At 39.0% G+C, this 19,151-nt stretch overlaps 2 protein-coding genes across 6 annotated transcripts in view; both read right to left on the bottom strand.

The window, feature by feature from the left end:
• ddr2a (discoidin domain receptor tyrosine kinase 2a) overlaps positions 1 to 5,957 on the bottom strand; it is a 40,680-nt gene extending 34,723 nt beyond the window's left edge. For all 4 annotated transcript variants that reach the window (XM_072438434.1, XM_072438435.1, XM_072438436.1 and 1 more), the window contains exon 1: positions 5,768 to 5,957. The gene's annotated coding sequence lies outside the window, so the exon portion shown is untranslated. The remainder of the gene's footprint in view (positions 1 to 5,767) is intronic.
• A 1,961-nt stretch (positions 5,958 to 7,918) lies between these two features.
• On the bottom strand, positions 7,919 to 17,484 carry uap1 (UDP-N-acetylglucosamine pyrophosphorylase 1). Of its 2 annotated transcripts, XM_072438584.1 has the most exons (11): positions 17,355 to 17,484; positions 16,506 to 16,811; positions 15,518 to 15,722; positions 15,052 to 15,227; positions 14,813 to 14,985; positions 12,610 to 12,803; positions 11,412 to 11,552; positions 10,259 to 10,447; positions 9,876 to 9,917; positions 9,058 to 9,124; positions 7,919 to 8,435 (listed from the first exon to the last, which is right to left on the bottom strand). In XM_072438584.1, the coding sequence occupies exons 2-11, from the start codon at positions 16,780 to 16,782 to the stop codon at positions 8,343 to 8,345; spliced, it is 1,557 nt and encodes a 518-aa protein (XP_072294685.1). In that variant the 5' UTR covers positions 16,783 to 16,811; positions 17,355 to 17,484; the 3' UTR covers positions 7,919 to 8,342. The 2 variants fall into 2 exon arrangements, with proteins under 2 accessions (XP_072294685.1, XP_072294686.1); XM_072438585.1 differs by lacking the exon at positions 9,876 to 9,917.
• Positions 17,485 to 19,151: the final 1,667 nt, after the last annotated feature.

The raw sequence follows: 19,151 nt of genomic DNA, 5'->3' as shown, positions 1-19,151 counted from the left end.
CCTTTAGACCGTAACAAAGCATTCGCTCTTTTTTTTCCTCATTTTTATGGGAATGCGTGAAATCCAAATCACATTTTAACAATCGGCGCCAGGTGGGAACACATTGTAAACATTCGTAACAGTGCAGTGCGGTATTACAATGTTCTTGGCCCAAAAACAAGTCAACAGAACGCACTATTGTGTGGAAAAAAACGGGGGGGGGGGGGGACACCTAGAGAGACATGTTTGACTGCACATGTGTAACTGAGGACACTGGACCGCAGAGTACATGTAATGATACAGGGCCGCTCGGTAGGACTCAGAAAGATTGATTTGAGGGCAACCTGAAACTAAAGTGGTTTTACAAGACAAATGAAGTTATATTGTCTGGAGTGTGTATGAGCTATGGTACAGACATTAATCAAACGTTCTGGAGGGTAAATGCTTTTTTGCACCTCATATACTGTAACAGATTGGCCATAATATTCTGACCATACTATTAAGAGCTGTCTATTACAATTACTTCGGACACATTATTATCAAAACTAACATGATCCTCTTCACTTACAGTAGCGTGTTTGTTTACTTAAACCTCATGGATCAATCCTCACTTCCCGGGGTTTGACAGTGGCTCAAGAAGGTGGTTGGTGAGTGAATTATTGGTGTGAGGCCACATCTCTATGTCAGCCTCAGGGCAGCTGTGGCTATAGTAGATTATCACCAAGTGTGGGACATGACTTACTGATGCAATTCAAAAGCTCCACAGTGTAACCTTTACTCCAAATATAAACTAAAATAAAAGCATAGTTTTATTTTGAATGTTTATTGCACTAAAATGTATTAAAACGTATCTTTTTCCATAAAAAATGCTCCGAAGGGGTTTTAACTTTTTATTTCCATCCATCCATCCATTTTCTATCCATCCATCCATTTTCTACCGCTTGTTCCCTTTCGGGGTCGCGGGGGACTGGAGCCTATCCCAGTGACTTCGGGCCTTAGGCGGGGTACACCCTGGACAGTGGCCAACTTGTCGCAGGGCACCGTGCACCCTACTTTTTATTTGTACTTTCTAATTCTATGTCTTTGCAAGTTTTTTCAGGCATTTTGGCCACTACAGAACACCCCACAATTATGAACTATTTTGTGGCACAATCATGACAATTTGGCCCATTTTGATTTGCTCAAACAATTAACGTTTTTCAGCATTTTCGAGTTTCCTCAAATTTGAGGTCAAAAAGTGCACTCACTGCTCCAAACGTATTTTGATGGGAATTTCAGTAAAGTGCAATAGGCCCACAGCTTTCAGTAAATTACCAGTGAATCACTAAGTAATGCAGAGGTAACAATTAGCCAGTGGAGCATCTGGAAATCATTAGTTTTGCAGGGACATGACCCGTGACGCTGGTGCTGCTCATAGAGCTCTAAACCCAATGGCCCACGGGACAAAAGGTGCGAGCTAGTGGGATTTAGCACACCTGTAAATACTGATTTCCATCTTGCACCAAAGTATTTTGGAATAAGGTGCAATGACAAGGCAGTGTTGGTTATGTAAGGAGAGAAGGCCCAAAATCTTTACTGGAAATCCATTTTGATTGAATTTGCAGGCGCTGAAGTGCGCAGCTACACTGTCAGATTGGAAAAACAGCATCTACAGCCAAAATACTTCTGCTCTTTTCTTTCTACTTCCCCTGTTAAAGCCCAGGTCCATCCATGGAGGACAGGAGAGTTTTCTTTCAACCAAAGCGGACATTTGAATTTATCGCAAAAGCAAATGGTGGATAAACGAAGCACGCTACACTGTATTAAGGAATCTCATCTGTTTTTTATTATAATACTTCAAAACTGAGAGTATTCATTTATACTCAGTGCTTAACACATGCAATACTTGATTGTACTACATTTACAGTATACTTTAAGGTGGTGTTAGTAGTAATAATCCAACATAACTTTTCGATATTGGCATTCAACAACTTTTAAACTTCAAAGACTGTAAAAACATAAGTTGCATAAGCACACCAGTAGAAACAAAACACATCAACATAAAGCCTACGCTGTCATAATGTTCGGCGAAGTGACTGATTTCCTTCTTCTATCTTTTTCAAACAGAAAAAGAAATGATCCAGATGTTGTCCACAGAGTAATATATCAGCTCTGACATCTCACTCATTGCGAAGGCTGTACCCTCGTCTGCGTCATGTGGTCTGTTTGATGCTCAGTTTGTCCCTGTAATTTTAAAAACATGGAAGAGCGCGCTGCAGAAGGAGATAATGAAAGAAATGAATGAATGAGAGGAGAGACTGCCACATGTAAACGGCTACAGGCGACCAGAGACGGCACACGCCACATGTGCAAACACAGAGCCTCTGAAACTGTGTGTATTTAGGTTTATGTGCATTTTTTTGGGTTTGTAGTTTTTGCAGAATTTGGATGTCGTAAAGTTACAAAAAATACTGGGTCACCTGGGAAATGAAGCAAAACATAAGGCAATAATTCGTTCTTAAAAATGATTCCAATGCCTCTTCAGAATGCTCTCTTGGATCAGAAGTTCAATAACTGTGGCTCCTTTTATAAAGCACCTCTCTAGTCTAAAGTCACTTAACAATTTATCTCAATCCCACTGTAGCCACAGCTGTACTGGGGCAGATTGACGGAATTGTGGCATTACCTCTGAGCCAAAGACCTTTCCAGCCATCATCATTCATAAACCTTTACAACAGACCCGTGAGGCAAGGTGCTTGATGGGTCGTGACCCTTGCTCTGGGACATGATGACATAAAGACGCTTAGATGAACTGCCTGGTTGGACTTCTAGAATTTGACCAAAGCCTTCGGTCTTGTTTCAACTTAGTTTCATTTGAAAACCTGGTACAATTAAATACAATCTTGGTGTTGCTTTTCGGAAAGATGGATGTAAGGAGAGGTTTAAAATCATTTTGACATTAACTTTTTCAAATTTCAAACAGTGCACGTGACATGTTCTCATAATCATTCTATTCTAATCATTACTAAGTTTGATGGGATAAAACCTGTGCTAAATATTTATCATAGTTTCACATAAGTCAAGTTGCAGTTTGTGTAGAAATGATGAAAAAAAAAAAGTTTGTGAAAAGATAAGTGACTTTCCATCCAGAAACACCAAAGAAGAAGAATTCTTTAATCTAATCATGTTCGCTAAGTTTGAGTGAAATGTGTAGTCTAACCTGCCACATGCACTTTAAGTATTTAATTGCAAATATTACAGGGGGTTGTCCAACTAAATAGAGCATAAATAACTGAAAGTCTGCTATACTAAATGCTGTTTGTATGCGGCGACATGTAACTCCATCTTTTCTAAATGGCGGGTGATGAGAGAGGCTGGTTTGGGCAAGGTCGGAGGTCAAGCATGTGTGGGATGCAAAGTCAACACAGCAGCATGTTAAACCTGATATTCTCTCAAATGGCACTATTTATACTAAATTACAGCGCGCACCTCGAGCTGCTCTATAACCTGCTGGTTTTACTGTTGCCAGAAGCATCGATTTGCAAACTTCACCAATCATCGCACGAGTAAGTAAAGCCCTGACTGTGTTTTCAATGCAGAGAATTATAGGCCTGTCTATATGATTACCCCGTGTATGTGAGTATGTCATTTATCTCCCAGCTTCAGGGCTAATGGCCGCTAATTGAAACGACATGTTGAAGAGATGACAAAAGCTGCTAATGTGGTTGAACTGAGAGCCACTCACCACGGAGACTGTGCTGGAGTCTAGGACCGGTCTGTGCTAATGCCATGGACAGAGAAAAGGGGAATAAATGGACACAAGTCAAAGATGATAAAACAAGAATGAAAATAAATCCAGAATAATGCTTTGCAAAGGCAACAGGTCAATCTCAAAAGGTAAAAATGAACACACTTCTAGATCTAACAGGTGAAACTTACTTTTTTTAAGTTTTTAAAGTTTCACTGAATAGAGATTTTCTTCAATATGAAATGAGGTGTTTTTTTATATTTCATTTTGAACACACAAATGTACCCACTATCAAACCCAGATCATGTACAGGGGAAAATCTAAACTTTTTCTATTTTCCATCTGTCAAATTGATTTTAAAATGATAGAAGCAAATACTTTAACCACTCCTCTGACATAGACCACAAGTATTTCATACGTGTCTCTGTTAAAGAAATGAGGGCTCTGCCATTAGGCAATATGGAAAATATACACGCACTATCTGGGATCATAATGCAATCTTCAAAGTGTGTTAATGTTGCCTTGATTGTTTAGGGTTTATTTATATACTGTGAATAAAATATGTTGAAGGAACAATAGATGATTCTTCTAAATAAGAAACTTCTTTCTTAGCTTAGTAGCTGGCTTTGTTATTTAATGACCACAATGAGACAGACGCCATTGTCATATAGTCCTAGAGTGCTAGAGAACACTATTGGCCTTGGCGCTTGGACACTCAGAGTCACTTAACATTAATGTCATTCATGTTTATTCTAATATTTATTAATTAACTTCCCACACCTGGTGATGGTGGTAAGCGAGCCAATCCACATTTGGCCTGGGACTGAATAACAGAGAAGTGATGCTGGGCCAAAGAACTCAGACCACCAGTCATTCACTCACACTTTGCACTGAAGTATGTACAACTACTGTGGAATCAAACCAACAATCTTATGGATATAAAGCAAATGCTCTTCCACCCTAGTCACAGCGCAAAAAGCATCATCAGATGGTTTACTGACCTGTCTCCAACCCACCAGATTCTGAGTGAATTTAAACTGATAATTTAAGAATAGAGATTAACTCCACTGAACAGAGTCAAGTAGCTGAAGTTTAGTGTCAAAGGGTGGCTTTGTCTGGCCATTTCTCCCCCACATACCACACAAGGACACCTGCATCACACCTATATAAGACTGCATCACTGACCAGCAGCACACACCTACAGACACAGAGCAACAAGAAAATGGAAAATCTATCAACCACATTCTCTGTCTGTTTCCATAGTTTAACCTTCATAGAGACAGAGCTCCAGTGCCACAACAAAGCCATAGTGCAAACGCAAATGCAAGGGAAGAAAGATGTATTTATAACAAAAGGTTTATTTTAGTTTCGTTGGTAACACACAAAAACAAACAAAGAAACACACTAGGAAAGGTTTTGTTCTGTGGCTATAGCTGTATTGTATAAACTTCATTATACATATGCCATATGTCCAATATTATTATAATATGAATTAGGAAAAAGCTGTGCGGTTTGGTTCAACTAATAATTCACTTTACAAAAGAAACTGTCAAATCAATTGAAAATATATCATAACTTGAGATCATAAACATGTTTTTATTGCAATGTTTCAGGGTCCAAAATGAGCCATGGCTGCCACCGAGTTTAAACTGAAAAGTTCCTTTGTAATAATAAATACAGAGGAAGAACTGGTCAAAATCTGACATATTGTAATAAAAGATAATCTCTCAGTCAATGATCCAACACCATAAAATGGCATGACCTTCATTTAAAATATTTGTGTAAATACTCAAAGAGGTTAGACACTTAAATTCAACTTCTCTGTGACCCATTTTTAGACCTGACATGACAGTTGAGAAATGTTAATACAGAATACATTTGTTAATGTGACCACGGCATCTGTTTTACCCTGGGTCAGTGCAGAGAGTATGGCACAAGCCTGCAATGTGTAAATAAACTTAGACCTTACTTGATTTTAATGTCCACAATGTCCAACAAAAACTTCAACACAGTTTTAGAGTGAATGAAAGAATAGTAGTAATATCCACAGAACTGCCTTACTTGTATGGCTTTTCCCTCTTAGAGCATTTGTCCAAAGATAGTAGACTCGGTTCAGATATTCCAGTGGGAGCGTAGAAACAGGACGTCCCGGTCAGAGCACTTTCCTTTGAGTCCAACGGTCCGGTCAGCTGCTTTCTCCAGAACTCTGTGGGCTGATGTAACACGCCCCTGCATGAGAAGAGAGCAACCAGGAGAGAGAAAGAGGGGACGGTTGCAGGGAGGAAAAGAGGTATAAAGTGAGAGAGGGAACGGGGGTGAGAGAAACCTGCACATTCTGGGGATTCTTGGACCAGTGCCAGAGTCCCAGAGTTCCACATGGCACACATAAGGATTCAATTAAAGCCGATTCCAGTCTTCTCCATCACCAAATCTTTTTTCCTCCTCAAAAGAGTCTTTCACTGAAGCAACTGTGGATCTAACACTGTGCAATTATCTTCTCAAAACCTCAGGATCTGAAGATAAACTACAAAGTTGGAGAAATGGATCGTGTTGAAGTTTAGATCTTTGAAGCCCTGAATGGAGGGAAGGGACAATGTAACTTACAATCAGATACACTTTCTGAATACAGACTTACTGATATGGGTGATATTGAGTAAAAAGAATATCTCGATAGTCATTGGAGCGTCCCGACAGCGATGGTCAGACGATATTATTGTCAGTAAAAGAAAGAAATGTGTTAAACATGTTTTGAAACGTATTAGTTGATGTTTAAGTTTCAAACAAATGTGAAATGTCTGTCAAATGAATCAAAAAGGGCTATTTCAATCAGCTATTGCATCATTTTTACTATACTCGATATTCAAATTTTGCATTACTTAAAAAAAACGACAATATTATCTACATTTCAATATATCGCACATCAGAATCAGTAGAAAAAAGTAAATGTGTATGTTTAAACAAAAGCTTTCTGTGGATGTTACTATGTCACGTTCATGTGCATATAACCGAGTGTTTATTTTACCATTATTATTAGTATTATCTAGTCTTACGCTAGCTGTTTTTATTTTATTTTATCTTTATTTTTCCCCTCCATTCCTTATTAAGAAATGAGAGGTTCTGTCTATAGGAGTTTTTGTTTATAAGAGTTCTTCTATTAAGTTCCTGTAAGTTATTTGTCCTTTTCCTCTGTATCTACCTACGTTGCAACAATGAAATTTCCCCATGTGTGGACAGTAAAGGATCATCTTATCTTGTCTTAACTTAAAGGTGCACAATTAACAAGGGTACTCGTCTCTATGGAGATATGAATGATTTTCCAGAAATGTATTGCATTAAAACACGGGCTCACAGTTACGATGTTTTCATGGTATTGCAATAAAAACACCTATAATTACTAAATGCAAGAAGCCGTACTGTGGAACATTCCAGAGCAAAGCAATAGCCGCTGCAGAGAGACAAGAAGGTGACGGACTCTCCACCTGAAAAGTTGCATTGCACATCTTTAATAAAGGAATTATTCAAATTATTACAGGTTGTAATCAGGGGTCGCAGCCATTTTATTTTTCAGGCTTTTCAATATCTTTCCACAGATTTGGATGAAAAAAACCAACAGAAAATCGAAATTCAGGTGTAAATGGACAATATATACTACATTCATTTAGGCACAGAACTGGTTGCGTCACCCATGATGCCACTGTCGAGCTAAAAGTCAAAAGGCAACAAAAAAAGAGCATTTCCTGACATTTCCTGCTCGGCTGTGCGTCTGCTGCATGGCTCATCTTAAACATAAACCATGTGCTGGAAAATCTGATTCAGGAGGAGACACCAGGGCTTTAATATAAAAAACACAGCGGAGAAAGGCCAGAAACACATTCTTCTAAAGTGCTCCCAAAAGCAAACACACAGAGACTCACAGGGGAAAGTGGATCAGGACTTTTTATCACGGCACCTGTTAATGGGTAGGACACATTAGGGAAAATGTGGTCTTTGTTTTCTCTTTAGATTTAGAGCTTAGAATTTGAACAATGTAGACAAGGATCACATTTTGAGTAGAGGATGATGGCGTCCCAGCGCTGCACCAGCTCGGCATTAAAGTAACACAACAAAAGATGGAAGGAAAGAAGCTTCTGGGGACGAGACGCAACACTAGAGATATGTTTAGTGCATTATGATCAATATTGGCTTGATAAGCAATTCACAAAAATGGAAACGTTCAAGGTAAAATGTTTTATTTAATAAAGTATAAATCATTACATTTAAAGCCGAGCCGTAAGTGTCCTTCATTATAACCATTTAAGAATCCATTATTATAAATACCAACAATGTACCATGTATCTAACTTACATGCAGTAGAACCACATTTCTGATTCCCCCACTCCGTCTGATGCCATCTAGAAAAGATGAAATCACTAGACGGAGCTGATCACCCATAAAGCAACTAGAAATACAAAAATAACTTTTGTAGGCAAAATAAATAAATGCACCTGATACTAGAGGAAGTATGAACATAAGACTAAATGACCTTATGTAAACTTCATTTTGCTCATTCAGATTTGTTGAAAACGCATGCATACAACAGTGTTATTGCACAGTCAAGTTGAGATCACAGTTAGTTCAAGATGTTTTTGCTTCATTTTTAAACTCCATTCTTCACAAGTTGATGCACGCCGCTCTCATCGATCGTAAGTGTGGGGTGAAACTCTTTCCCTTTCACCAAATCTTCAAGACCCTTCGAGCAGATAATCAAAGTGTCAGACATGGGACAAAAATACTTGAAGGCAACTCCTATGCAGACAGGCTCGACTGACAAGGAGAAGGGAATCACAATGTTCAGGCAAAAGCAGATCATATATATATATTTTTTGTTCTTGTAAAACTGCTATATTGATCTAAAACGGCTTAGTAATAGAAACAGGTCCATTGACTTGTGACTGACATTTTAGAATATCACTCGGGAGTCTTAATTTTTTAAGTACCAACAATGTAGGAGTGCACCCCAGTCTCAGGGGCAGGACAAAACAGGATTACTCGAACATGCAATTATCAATCAAAATACAACTTTTGAGTAGATTAATGATGAGGAAACACTGTTGTAACAAGGTTAAAAGTTAATAAAGTTGGTTTAGTATAATATGTCCCCTTAAAAGCCAGTAGCTCCTTTTGATAGACCTTTACTGTGATTGGTTAAATCCACTGGTCACTTACAAAGAGCATAAAAGAGGCTGACCACTTGTGTGTACGTTTTTTTAATATACAATTTAAAGAACAATTACTCATTTATAATTAAAACTCATTAATATCTGTACTTTGACCTTGTCACAAAGCATTGGTGCGATACACAATGTCCTTACCTCTCCTCCATAGGAAACCAGTGGGGAGATCTCACATTTGATTGGCAGATCAGTGCCGTCCTTCAGGCTGTGTTTTTAAAGAGACAAAACCAAAATGGGTCAGAACATTTTGTATTAAAACATTATTGTTGGATGGAAATGGAGTTAAGAAAAATTGCTGTAAAGCCACAGCCGCTTTTGATTAGAGACTCCAACTGTGATTAGTCCCGTTCACTAGAAGAAAACAGACGAATGACCAGATTCAAGCCACTCCATTTGTTTATTTCTAGATTCAAATCATAGATAATCACAAAACTAAAGTGTTTCTGCTCCTTAATCTGAACAATGTGATGAATAAGGGTTTATTTCTTTAGCATTAAAGCAAGCTAGAAAGCATAAAAAAGATACACACAGATTTAAATAGAGCAGAAAAGTTGACATAATCCAGCAGTTTTGAAAGTAAAATGCATTTATGTATTTAAGTGCATTGAACCACTGAAATGTTTTCAACTTCACCACTATTCTATTCTGAAAAGCCAAGTAGAAATAGCCACTACCCAGCATGCATTTAAATTCATCATGGTTTGAAATTAGTCTGAAAGGAGCAGCAGCTTTGAACATTAAAGCTGTAAACCAGGGCGAAGGATCTCATTTCAACCATTTTGTATTTCACAATTCTTCATCGCAACTCGCTCGAAACAAGAAAACAGCTGCAAAATGGGAGCGTTTTCTTGATCAGAGGCGAACTCGAAGAATCAGAAAGTTCCTTAAAGTTGAGCAGCAAAGAGAGAGTAGGCCAGCCCCGTCACCATGCACACAGAACTACTGCGGATAATTACTTTCTGTTGACATCGAGAGCGACACTGCCTGCTTCGTCGTCTCTGAAAACATTTTACGGTACAAGTGAAGTGAGAGCGGAGAGGGGCTGAATAAAAAAGCAATTGATGTATTTCTGCAATACGTTTGAAACAGGTTAGTTTAGTTAATTTACAAATATGTACAAGCACCAATGTTTTACCAACGATGTGTTCAATTTGCACAGCTGTGTTTTCAATAATATCTATTTTAGTGCAAGAAATATATAGTTATTCCTTATTTATCAAACATCAACATTAGCTTCACTAGTCCCACCTGTAGAAAAGATATGTTTAAATGTTGAATTGCGAGATGGGGCCAGAGCTCGAAACCCTTCTCGGTCGTTCACAGATCTGTGCAGCGTTACCTGGGGATTGCTGGGACGTGTCTGCCGTTCTCGTCGATGAAATGTCCTCCCGCGTTGAGGACCCAGCGGTGGTGCAGGGACATGAGGGCGTGTCGGGCCGTGGTGGGCGTGTCTTTACTCTCCTGACTGTCGGCGTTCTTCAGAGGAGAGAACTCATCCTCTCTCAGAACCTCGTACACTACGAACGTGCTGAGGGAAGAGATTTATGAGAGGAGCCAAATCACCAAGCGATCGCTGTATCCTGTAGTCACTGTAGTCACTGTAGTCACTGTAGTAACTGTAGTCACTGTATGTAAACACACATGTGCAGTATGAACGCCAATGACAGGCATCACCCACAATGCACACGATTGATTTTATTGAAGATTTTTTAAATAGCTTACAAAAAGATTAAGAAAAATAGTTAGTGTCTATCACAGCGGGTCTATTTTATCTCATGATCTACTATGATAAAAAATACCTTATTTTCCGGATTATAAGTCGCATCGTTTTTCATAGTTTTGGCCGTGGTCCGACTTATACTTATATTTATACTTATACTCCAGAGCAACTTATATGTGATATTATTTGTTATTTTCACACTTGCAACCGCATTTCATACTCCAGTGCAACTTGTATATGTTTTTGTCTTCTCTATTATGTATTTACAGTTTGAAGCCATGTTTTACTTTTTTACACATTTGACACAATTTCTTTCAACTGAACTCTTAGTATGATGACTCTGAAGCTATGGGCCTTGAGCAGTGAATATCCTTACTCCACAGTGGACCCAGTGCAGAGTGACTGTTGTGTGGGTCAGGCCTAAGGTGCTCTACAAACACCAAACTTCACATTATGACACAACTATTCTCAAGTTTCTCTGCTGAAAAAAATAAGTGAATAAGCCTCAAAAGAAACTGACCAACGGAAAATACTAGACGCAGACAATCATTACAGGAATACTTTCATTAGATCTGAACTTGTATTAGTAATGGCATGACTCAGAGCTGGAGTCACAGTGGAGGAACTTAATGGGACCAGCAGCTCGTAAAGCCCCCGTCCCGAGGGCAGATCTTGGCTCTATTGGAACAAAGACTTTCCAAATGAACGCATAGACCTCACAATATCCAAGTGTGGTTCAAATATATAGTTTCTTTACAGTAGATATTCTTACTTGGCAAACTGGAAGATATCAAAGACGAACTTCTCCATTTTGATCCCATTTGGTTTGTCCGGTTTGATGACGGCGCCCGTCTCATTCACATATGGGATCTTCTTCTGTGCTACATGGTGCTGCAACTGTGGTTCATACTTCCTGGTGAATAAAAGGAGAGAATAGAGTCTGTAGTGCCCTGAAAGTTACAATGCAATTTTACAAAGCTCAATACAATGTGTAATAGAGTTTTGCAATCCGTTACAACGTTCATATTTTATTTTAAAATTTAATTTAAATTATTTCTCACTTCTTGAGTAATGTCTTTCATTTGCACTGTACGCAATGGCAGAAAAACAAATAATGAACCAAGGATGTTAAAAGTAGTCCTTAAAGGTTGAATGGACGAATTTATTTGCTCGTGGCGTGGACTGCCAATTAGTCCTGCCACGTATCAATCATAAAACGCACCCATCTCTCCCCTGCAGCCGCGTCAGGCTTGTCCCCACGTTTCCGCGTGCCTAAGCGCATGGATCTATCATAATATAGTTCCCTCAGTGTACGGGGCAAAATGAAGACGGAGAAAGACTGTTCGAGCTGACGCAGAAGACGCAGACGTAGACGGAAATCTACGGGAGACGAGAGATGCGATCCATCGCGCTAATAAACAAACGCACGTGTGTGTTGTATCAATCCGCACGGGGGAGTGGCATGCGCACTTCCGCCTGCGTTCTCAAATCGCCAAAAAAATCGTCCATTTCGCCTTTAAAAGAAGATGTGTAGAACAAAACTGCTTCATTTTGAATGTTAAACGTGATCTTGTTCATTTTAGAAGTGCAACATGTGAATCTGAAAGACATTACTTAAACAAATGAATGTAGTGTAATAAGGATAGTTGTTTTAGTAGTAATGTAATGGACACTCTTACAAGTTTTCATAAATAACTTTAGTTATTGAAATTTACATTTTGTTCCTTATTAGGTTAAGTAATCAGACAACGTAGTTGCAAAACTTAGAGTAGGAAGGTTAACAATAATAAAACAAATTCTTGAAATGAATAGTAATAATAGTTTAGTTAGTTTTGTCCCACACACTTTGCTTCCTGCTTTCTTCCATTTATCCTTTTATTTTGAGAACATTCAATTCAATATTATTTAAGATTGTACTTTGTCTTGACAGCAGCTTTACTTGTTGTCCCGATAGTAGATTAAGCTCTTACTGGACGATGTCTTTGAGGAAAGAGAAGCTGAAGAAGTGGTTGGCCACGTTTCCAGCGTTAAAGGCGAGTCGTCCGTCAGAGCTGCGCTTTTCAGCCGTGGCCAAAGTGATCTCGCTGTACTCCACCACCTGATAATGTCCGTCCACTTTACACACCACTCCCACTGCCTCTGTGGGGTTGGTCTTCTCTACCACCTGCAAACAACAAACTTTCTATTTTACGAGGATTGCAAAAAACCACAATGGTTTCCACAAGTCATTTCCAGAAAATAATCATGTCAATCTACATCTTGTCTCCTTGTCTTCCTTTACTAGAAGTTTTCAAAGTACGGCATTAGACTTTTCTTTTTTTACCTGGTTAAATTAAAATATGTATTGCTTAAAACACCTTGTTGTCTCTGTAGAGATAAGTTAGATTTATGTCATTTTATAACATGGAGACAGAAACAGGTGGTGGACCTTCTGACTAAAAATGTATATATTGTACTATTAAAGTTGATTTAAAGCTTGAAAGAAAGCATCCAATAATAACAATAATCAAGATTGAGCCCGTTTTAAAAATGTTCTTATGTTCTCTTTAATGCGTCAAACATCCCTGAGTTACCAAATTGTGCCACCATGTCTCACCATATCATACTTTGTACATTTACACATTTCCAACTAAACCTTCATTAAGAAATGGTTATCTGGACTTCTGATGGTAGTAACGTTGATAACTAAGTTTTATAGAGCAACAAAGTGTGTGTTTCCAGCTAGTCTTGTGCAGTAAAAGCCCTCTCCCCATGTGTTGGCTCCTAATGACAGAGTGGGGCTGTGATGGAGCAGAGGGGGGGACAAAGCCACATGAACCAAAGCTTCAGTGCAGTTTGTAATTTATGACAGAGGGTGGGTCTCTGCTTTCATCCAACTCCGCTACACCACAAAAACTCAAAATGTCAAACAGAAGAGGCCCAAACCATCTCCAGTTCCACACAGTTACAGATGTCAAGTGAATAATCACAAATGTACGGTCAGTGTCAAATCAATACAAATCATACTTACAAAAATGACTAAACAACTACATCTTATTGTTCAACTTGAGGAGTGACTTTTCAGTGGTAGTACAGCACTTTGATTGACTGCATTGTCAGCTCTGTAAACGACTAAATCTGCTCCCATTTCTGAAAGTAGTTAATGCTAGTTATCTGCCTCTTATCTCTAAATACTGTCCCTGCCTAAACAAAAGATAAGATTAAATGCATTCAAACATTAAACCAAACAGCCAAGACTGGTTTTACAGCATCTCTTTCCCCTAATTAAATGCACTAACTTGTTCTGGAAAAACCTTTGGGGTGTGAGATCAAATTAAGAACATTTTGTAAACAATGTAATCTACAAGAACGTGTGCTAGCTACTGACCTAAATGTACAAATACAGAGTTCTCTTCCTCAATATAACCAGCTTGTCTTGCTGGAAGGGAATTGCTGTGGTCCTAATACACCCCCGAGTGGTACATTTCTATTACTACAAAGATCACAAAACTAGAGAGTAAAACTTTGTAACAATAAACTGACCAAGCAACATCTGAGCCACTATAAACACACACCCAAATTATACTACTCTGGCTATGATCTTTAAGACTTCCTGGAACAAACATGACGCACAAGAAATGAAATGGCGCAAAACATTACTTAAATATGTCTTATTTGTTTACTGAAGTATAATATTGCAACTTATCCTGACTCACTGTAAGAAAATAAAGGGTTAAAGTGTTTTAGGCAGAAGAAAACTGTTGTGTATTTGTCCCCAAGTAAAACAGAACATACAACAAGGAACATGAGTCACAAACTACCGGTATTAGATTACCTGTCTTTTTTTAGAATAGGTAGTAATCCTTTCCTTTTCCTGTGTTTACTTGTTGACATTAATCATAGCTCAAATTTGACTTGTGATAAAATCCTCCAATGTGAATACTGTTGAGTTTCAATACGGAGAAAATGTGGATTGCATTTCAAAATAAACATTCATATTCAAATGATATGAGCTACTGCACAATGATCTGTCCAACTGTAGTATTTTATAATATTATTACTCTAAAATGTGTCAATGATTTGAGACCATAAAGTACCGCTACATGTTTTATGGTGGAAGGACCTTCTTGTGGCGAGTCAAGAATGCCAACCACAATAAAGCATGATTGTTCAACAGTGACATTATGCAATTACCTTTGCTCCACAGTCGGCTCTCTTTTGCACACAGAAACCAATAAAGGCGGGGTCTGCCACTTTAACGAGTATATTGTCCACACAGTAGACATGGATACACTCGATGCCCCTCTGCTGCATCTTCTGAAGGATTTTCTGCCTCTCCAGAGCTCGATAGAGACCTCCATTTCCATCTAAAGCACAGAAAAGACTCACACATCTGACTCATACAAAACTACAAGTATGTCATGCGAGTTTACCAGGGGCCATGGAGAGTTTGCTTTTGCTTTCTAGGATGATTTTGCCATTATAGTCCATGGCAGGCAACATGCCCTGCTGAAAGAAGACCACTTTTTCCTTATCCAAGCCAAAGTAATTATGATTTGAGAAGAATTCCTCCGTAGAATCCATTGTCCTGCCGCTGGTCATGATATACCTGCAGACAACACAAGCTTGGTTTTATAATAAACTGAATGAAAACTACAGTTTTTCACTGTAATGCAGCTTAATAGATTAGAAAGAACATTTTAAAGAACATTGTTACTACTTATTGAACCCCTGAAACTTTATCAAGCTATACATCTGGTATGTTTAGCAAAGTAGTAGCATGACTAAAGCTATACATCTGTAGTCCACTACATAATCCATAATCTCAGTTTAGCATTACTGTTGTCTCATTTTGTCCAGTTCATACAATATGTTATTTGTTTGGTTACAAATACTTACCATGGTATACAGCACTTTGTCTTGTGCTTTTTCTCAGCCAGGTCCTGTAACTTTAAAATGCGCTCGGCCTGGATCTGAAAGAGTGTTTTGTGAGAGGGCAGCCCCACGTCGTACATGCCTTTGGGATAGGAGACCCCCAGTCGTGTTCCCTGTCCTCCAGCCAGCAGCAACGCAGCAACTTTGTTCTGAGAGATGCACAGCAAACCTGAGCAGACGGACATGGGTTAGTAATTGACATTTTTGTCTGAATAATTGGTGGAGGTTTTTTCCTTTCTAATGAAAGTACCGGCCCTGACATTAAACAACCTCAATAGTGAATTGTTTGGATAGGTGCAATATCTTATCTATGTTGATGGTCGTCAAGGATTGTCAAGGACATGTCAGAGACTGACTTGACTTCTCCAAACAGCAGTTTCATTCTGGATTAATGCCTTTTTATTAAGGCCTCATAAGAATTTATGACTCGTTTTTACAATGTCACCTGATAAATCTGTTGAAGCACAAGTCTATGTTTATTGCATTTACGTGACTTAATACATAACATGTTGCCAGTAACAAAAGGTCTGAACCAGCAGACTGGTTGGACCCGACAACCATCCCAGAGTTACCAGGACATCCAGACACAAACCACACCTTAAACAATGATTCAGTCTTTACTGAGTGACCTCATAAGAGAGGGGTCAATGAGCTGCTCTCTTTTACGTCAAACTCAAATCAAAACCAGATGTTTCCCCTTCTGTCACTTGGCCCTGGGACAAAATCCAAATCTTGCTAAATGGACCCACACTGAGAAATATTGTGCAAACAAAGTTAGCAACAGAGTAAAACATATGGTTTTGATCAGAATGTGGAAAAAAGACTGTTGAAAATGTTTCACTTTGCGAGCTAGTGATAGTTAAAATCCTTAAGAGTTGCCTACACGCAACATTGTATTATAACATGTAATAAAGGTAAAAACCCTATATACAAGTGTTTCAGAGTAAAGCACCTGCATCCTCCCAGTCCCGAACGCTGTCCCGGTCTCTGGTGACGCTCCCCAGAACATCTCGTGGAACAGGCTCCATCCGCGTGTCCATCTTCTCATGTTTGCTACTGCTAGATATCTCCATGGCACTTTTAAAGAAGCCATTGATCTCTTTAAAGTCCATTTCCTTCAGGTCACGGTGCAATTCTTTCTGCTCTTCTGGACTCAGCACATCCCAGAACTGCAGGAGGTGAGCCTGACCCGCCTCAGCCAACCTCTGAGAAACACCACTGCGGTCCATGATGAACAGAACTTTGGGATGTGTCCAACCTGACAAAGAGAACACAATTAGGAACGACTGCTGAATTAAAAGAAAAATAAAGATATACAACAAGTCAAACAGCAAAATAAGCACAGCGCGTCACCCAAATAATTACAGTGACAGGAGTAATTACCCTCTGTTTTGATTCCCCATTCCCAAATATTTTTCTATTAAACTGAATGATGGCACACTGTACTCGGTACAGGGAGGATGACCAGCAGTAGTTTTTTTTATTCTTATTTTTTGATCATTCAGTAATTGAAGACGTTAGATTTTAATGTATGTTGAAAGCTCATAGTTCTCTCCTCGGAGTCTGGTTCTATAAAGACCAGATGAAACTGAAAACATACAGCTACGAGTACAAGAAATACAGATGAAGTTACACATGTATATTTAAAGTATCTAAGCCCTAAAGCTAGACACAACATGACCAGCGTGTCCGCGGTCTGTCTGCTCCCGGGCGGGCATCAGAGGCACCGGCACAACCCGAGCTGAAGCACCGGCTAAAAGGCTTCTTCATATGATAACTCAAAGTGCATGTTTCTACTCACCTCACGGAGCGGTTCGTGAAGACTTTAAAGAACATAAATGCCAGTAATTTGTCAGGCTGGTTACACCGCCTCGACTACACCTCTCGTACGTCACATTTGACGTGGCAGTTGTGCGCTGCGTGAGGCGTTCAATGACCCTCCGTAAAATCAATATCCACGTTCAAGTCAATGGCAGCTGCTCAGTGGCGCATGACGCCAGTTAGCCGTTAGCCTTTAGCTCTTGAGGACCTGGTCCGGAAGTCACATAGGCTTGCGTACCATGTGATCGTGCTGACCAATCAGAGCGAGAGTTACTAGAGCTGCGCAGAGCCCAGAGTGAGGATTTGAACCGTAAAAAAGTGAGTGATCTAATAAAACGTGTTATTTTAGAAGCGCACGAGGCGAAGAGTGAGCCAGCTGTCACTGCGTCATCATACATTTACAACACATCAGAACATTTGCTTATTAGTGCAATTTTGTTTTCATACATCAATTTAATTATTATATTTTATACATAGTGCTAAACTACTTTTTATATGTATTTACCAAAATCTATTTATTGTCATGGCTTTATCAGTCAGTATTTTACTGTTAATATTCAGTGTTTTGCTGTATTGCAACTAAAATGTAAAACCATAAACAAATGTCTCGTTTGCAAACGTTTTCACTGACTGATTCTTATTAAGTACATGGAATGTATTATCTTAAATTGGGTTAAAACTACATGCAAAACATGCTGAAAGTCATTTTTAAGTCAGTATTTATGCAACTTGATGGACACTGATGGACACGAAACGTAAACATCGAATACCTGCCAAAACATCATCCCATTTCCTTGATTTCCTTCTGTAGCATTTCTGATGTTCTTTCAGAAGACAATGCTTCTGAGTAGTAGATCCACGGCCCTCAGATCCACGGTGGTCATTAGTTTGATGATCTGATCTGTTATTAAATCCATGGATCCAGAGTTTTACGCCTGCGGCTCGTTCACGCCACATGCACGAGCTGAGCTAGAGCCCGGGCTAGAGCGTAGCCGAAGCTAACAGCTTAAAATGCGTTTTAAAGATAACTGAAGAATTTTAACCGGAGAAAAAGTCAATGACCTGAAAAAAGGTAAAACTTTCCGCCATATCTGATATTTCTGAAAGCTGTAGGTCCCTGTCAGCCGAACACGAGCACTTTTTCGTTACATTGCGCTCTATGGAAAAAAAGCTTTCTGGGCCACGGTATTTCTTTGGCTGCAGTTCCAATGGACTGGCCACTGGGGCCATTAGCGACATGCTTAAAGTATAAAAGACAATAAAAGACAGTCCCAGTGAGTCCAGTGTGGGTCAAATTTGAATAGTCTTGGTTTAATAATTATTTTATTTGTAAAAACATATACAAGTCTAAGTCATATGATTCTTTCAACATATCACAGCTTTCCATGTGATCATGTTTTACAGTTTGGTAGAAAACTTCTATACCTTTTGTAATCCAGACCTTGAATCTCAGGTCAGTTTTATTTGATACAAAACCTTGGTCATAAGCCAACAAGTTTAAGATTTTAACATCTTTGTTTAGTTTTATGTTTCGATTAGCTCCTTCCATGTTGTAACTACAGATGTTACTCAGGGGTTCGTAACTTCCTCCAAATGACTCAACCTTTTATCATCCGCCAGTAAAGCCTGTACAGGAACCCCCAGCATAACATTACTCTCAATATTTTTCCATTGAGCTTCATATTTTGGGTCACACCAGTACAGAAAGCTCTGACTTGAGCTGAAATAAAGTAATTTTTCAAACAAGGTAAACCCCAACCTCTCTTTTTCTTGCCTT

The sequence above is a fragment of the Eucyclogobius newberryi genome, unplaced genomic scaffold, assembly GCF_026437365.1.
Source record: "Eucyclogobius newberryi isolate DKJ021-1_F unplaced genomic scaffold, fEucNew1.0.hap1 SCAF_9, whole genome shotgun sequence".
In the NCBI taxonomy this organism is placed as follows: Eukaryota; Metazoa; Chordata; class Actinopteri; order Gobiiformes; family Gobiidae; genus Eucyclogobius; species Eucyclogobius newberryi.
The sequence above is the reverse complement of the archived record's forward strand: the minus strand, read 5'-3'. Positions and strand labels throughout refer to the sequence as shown.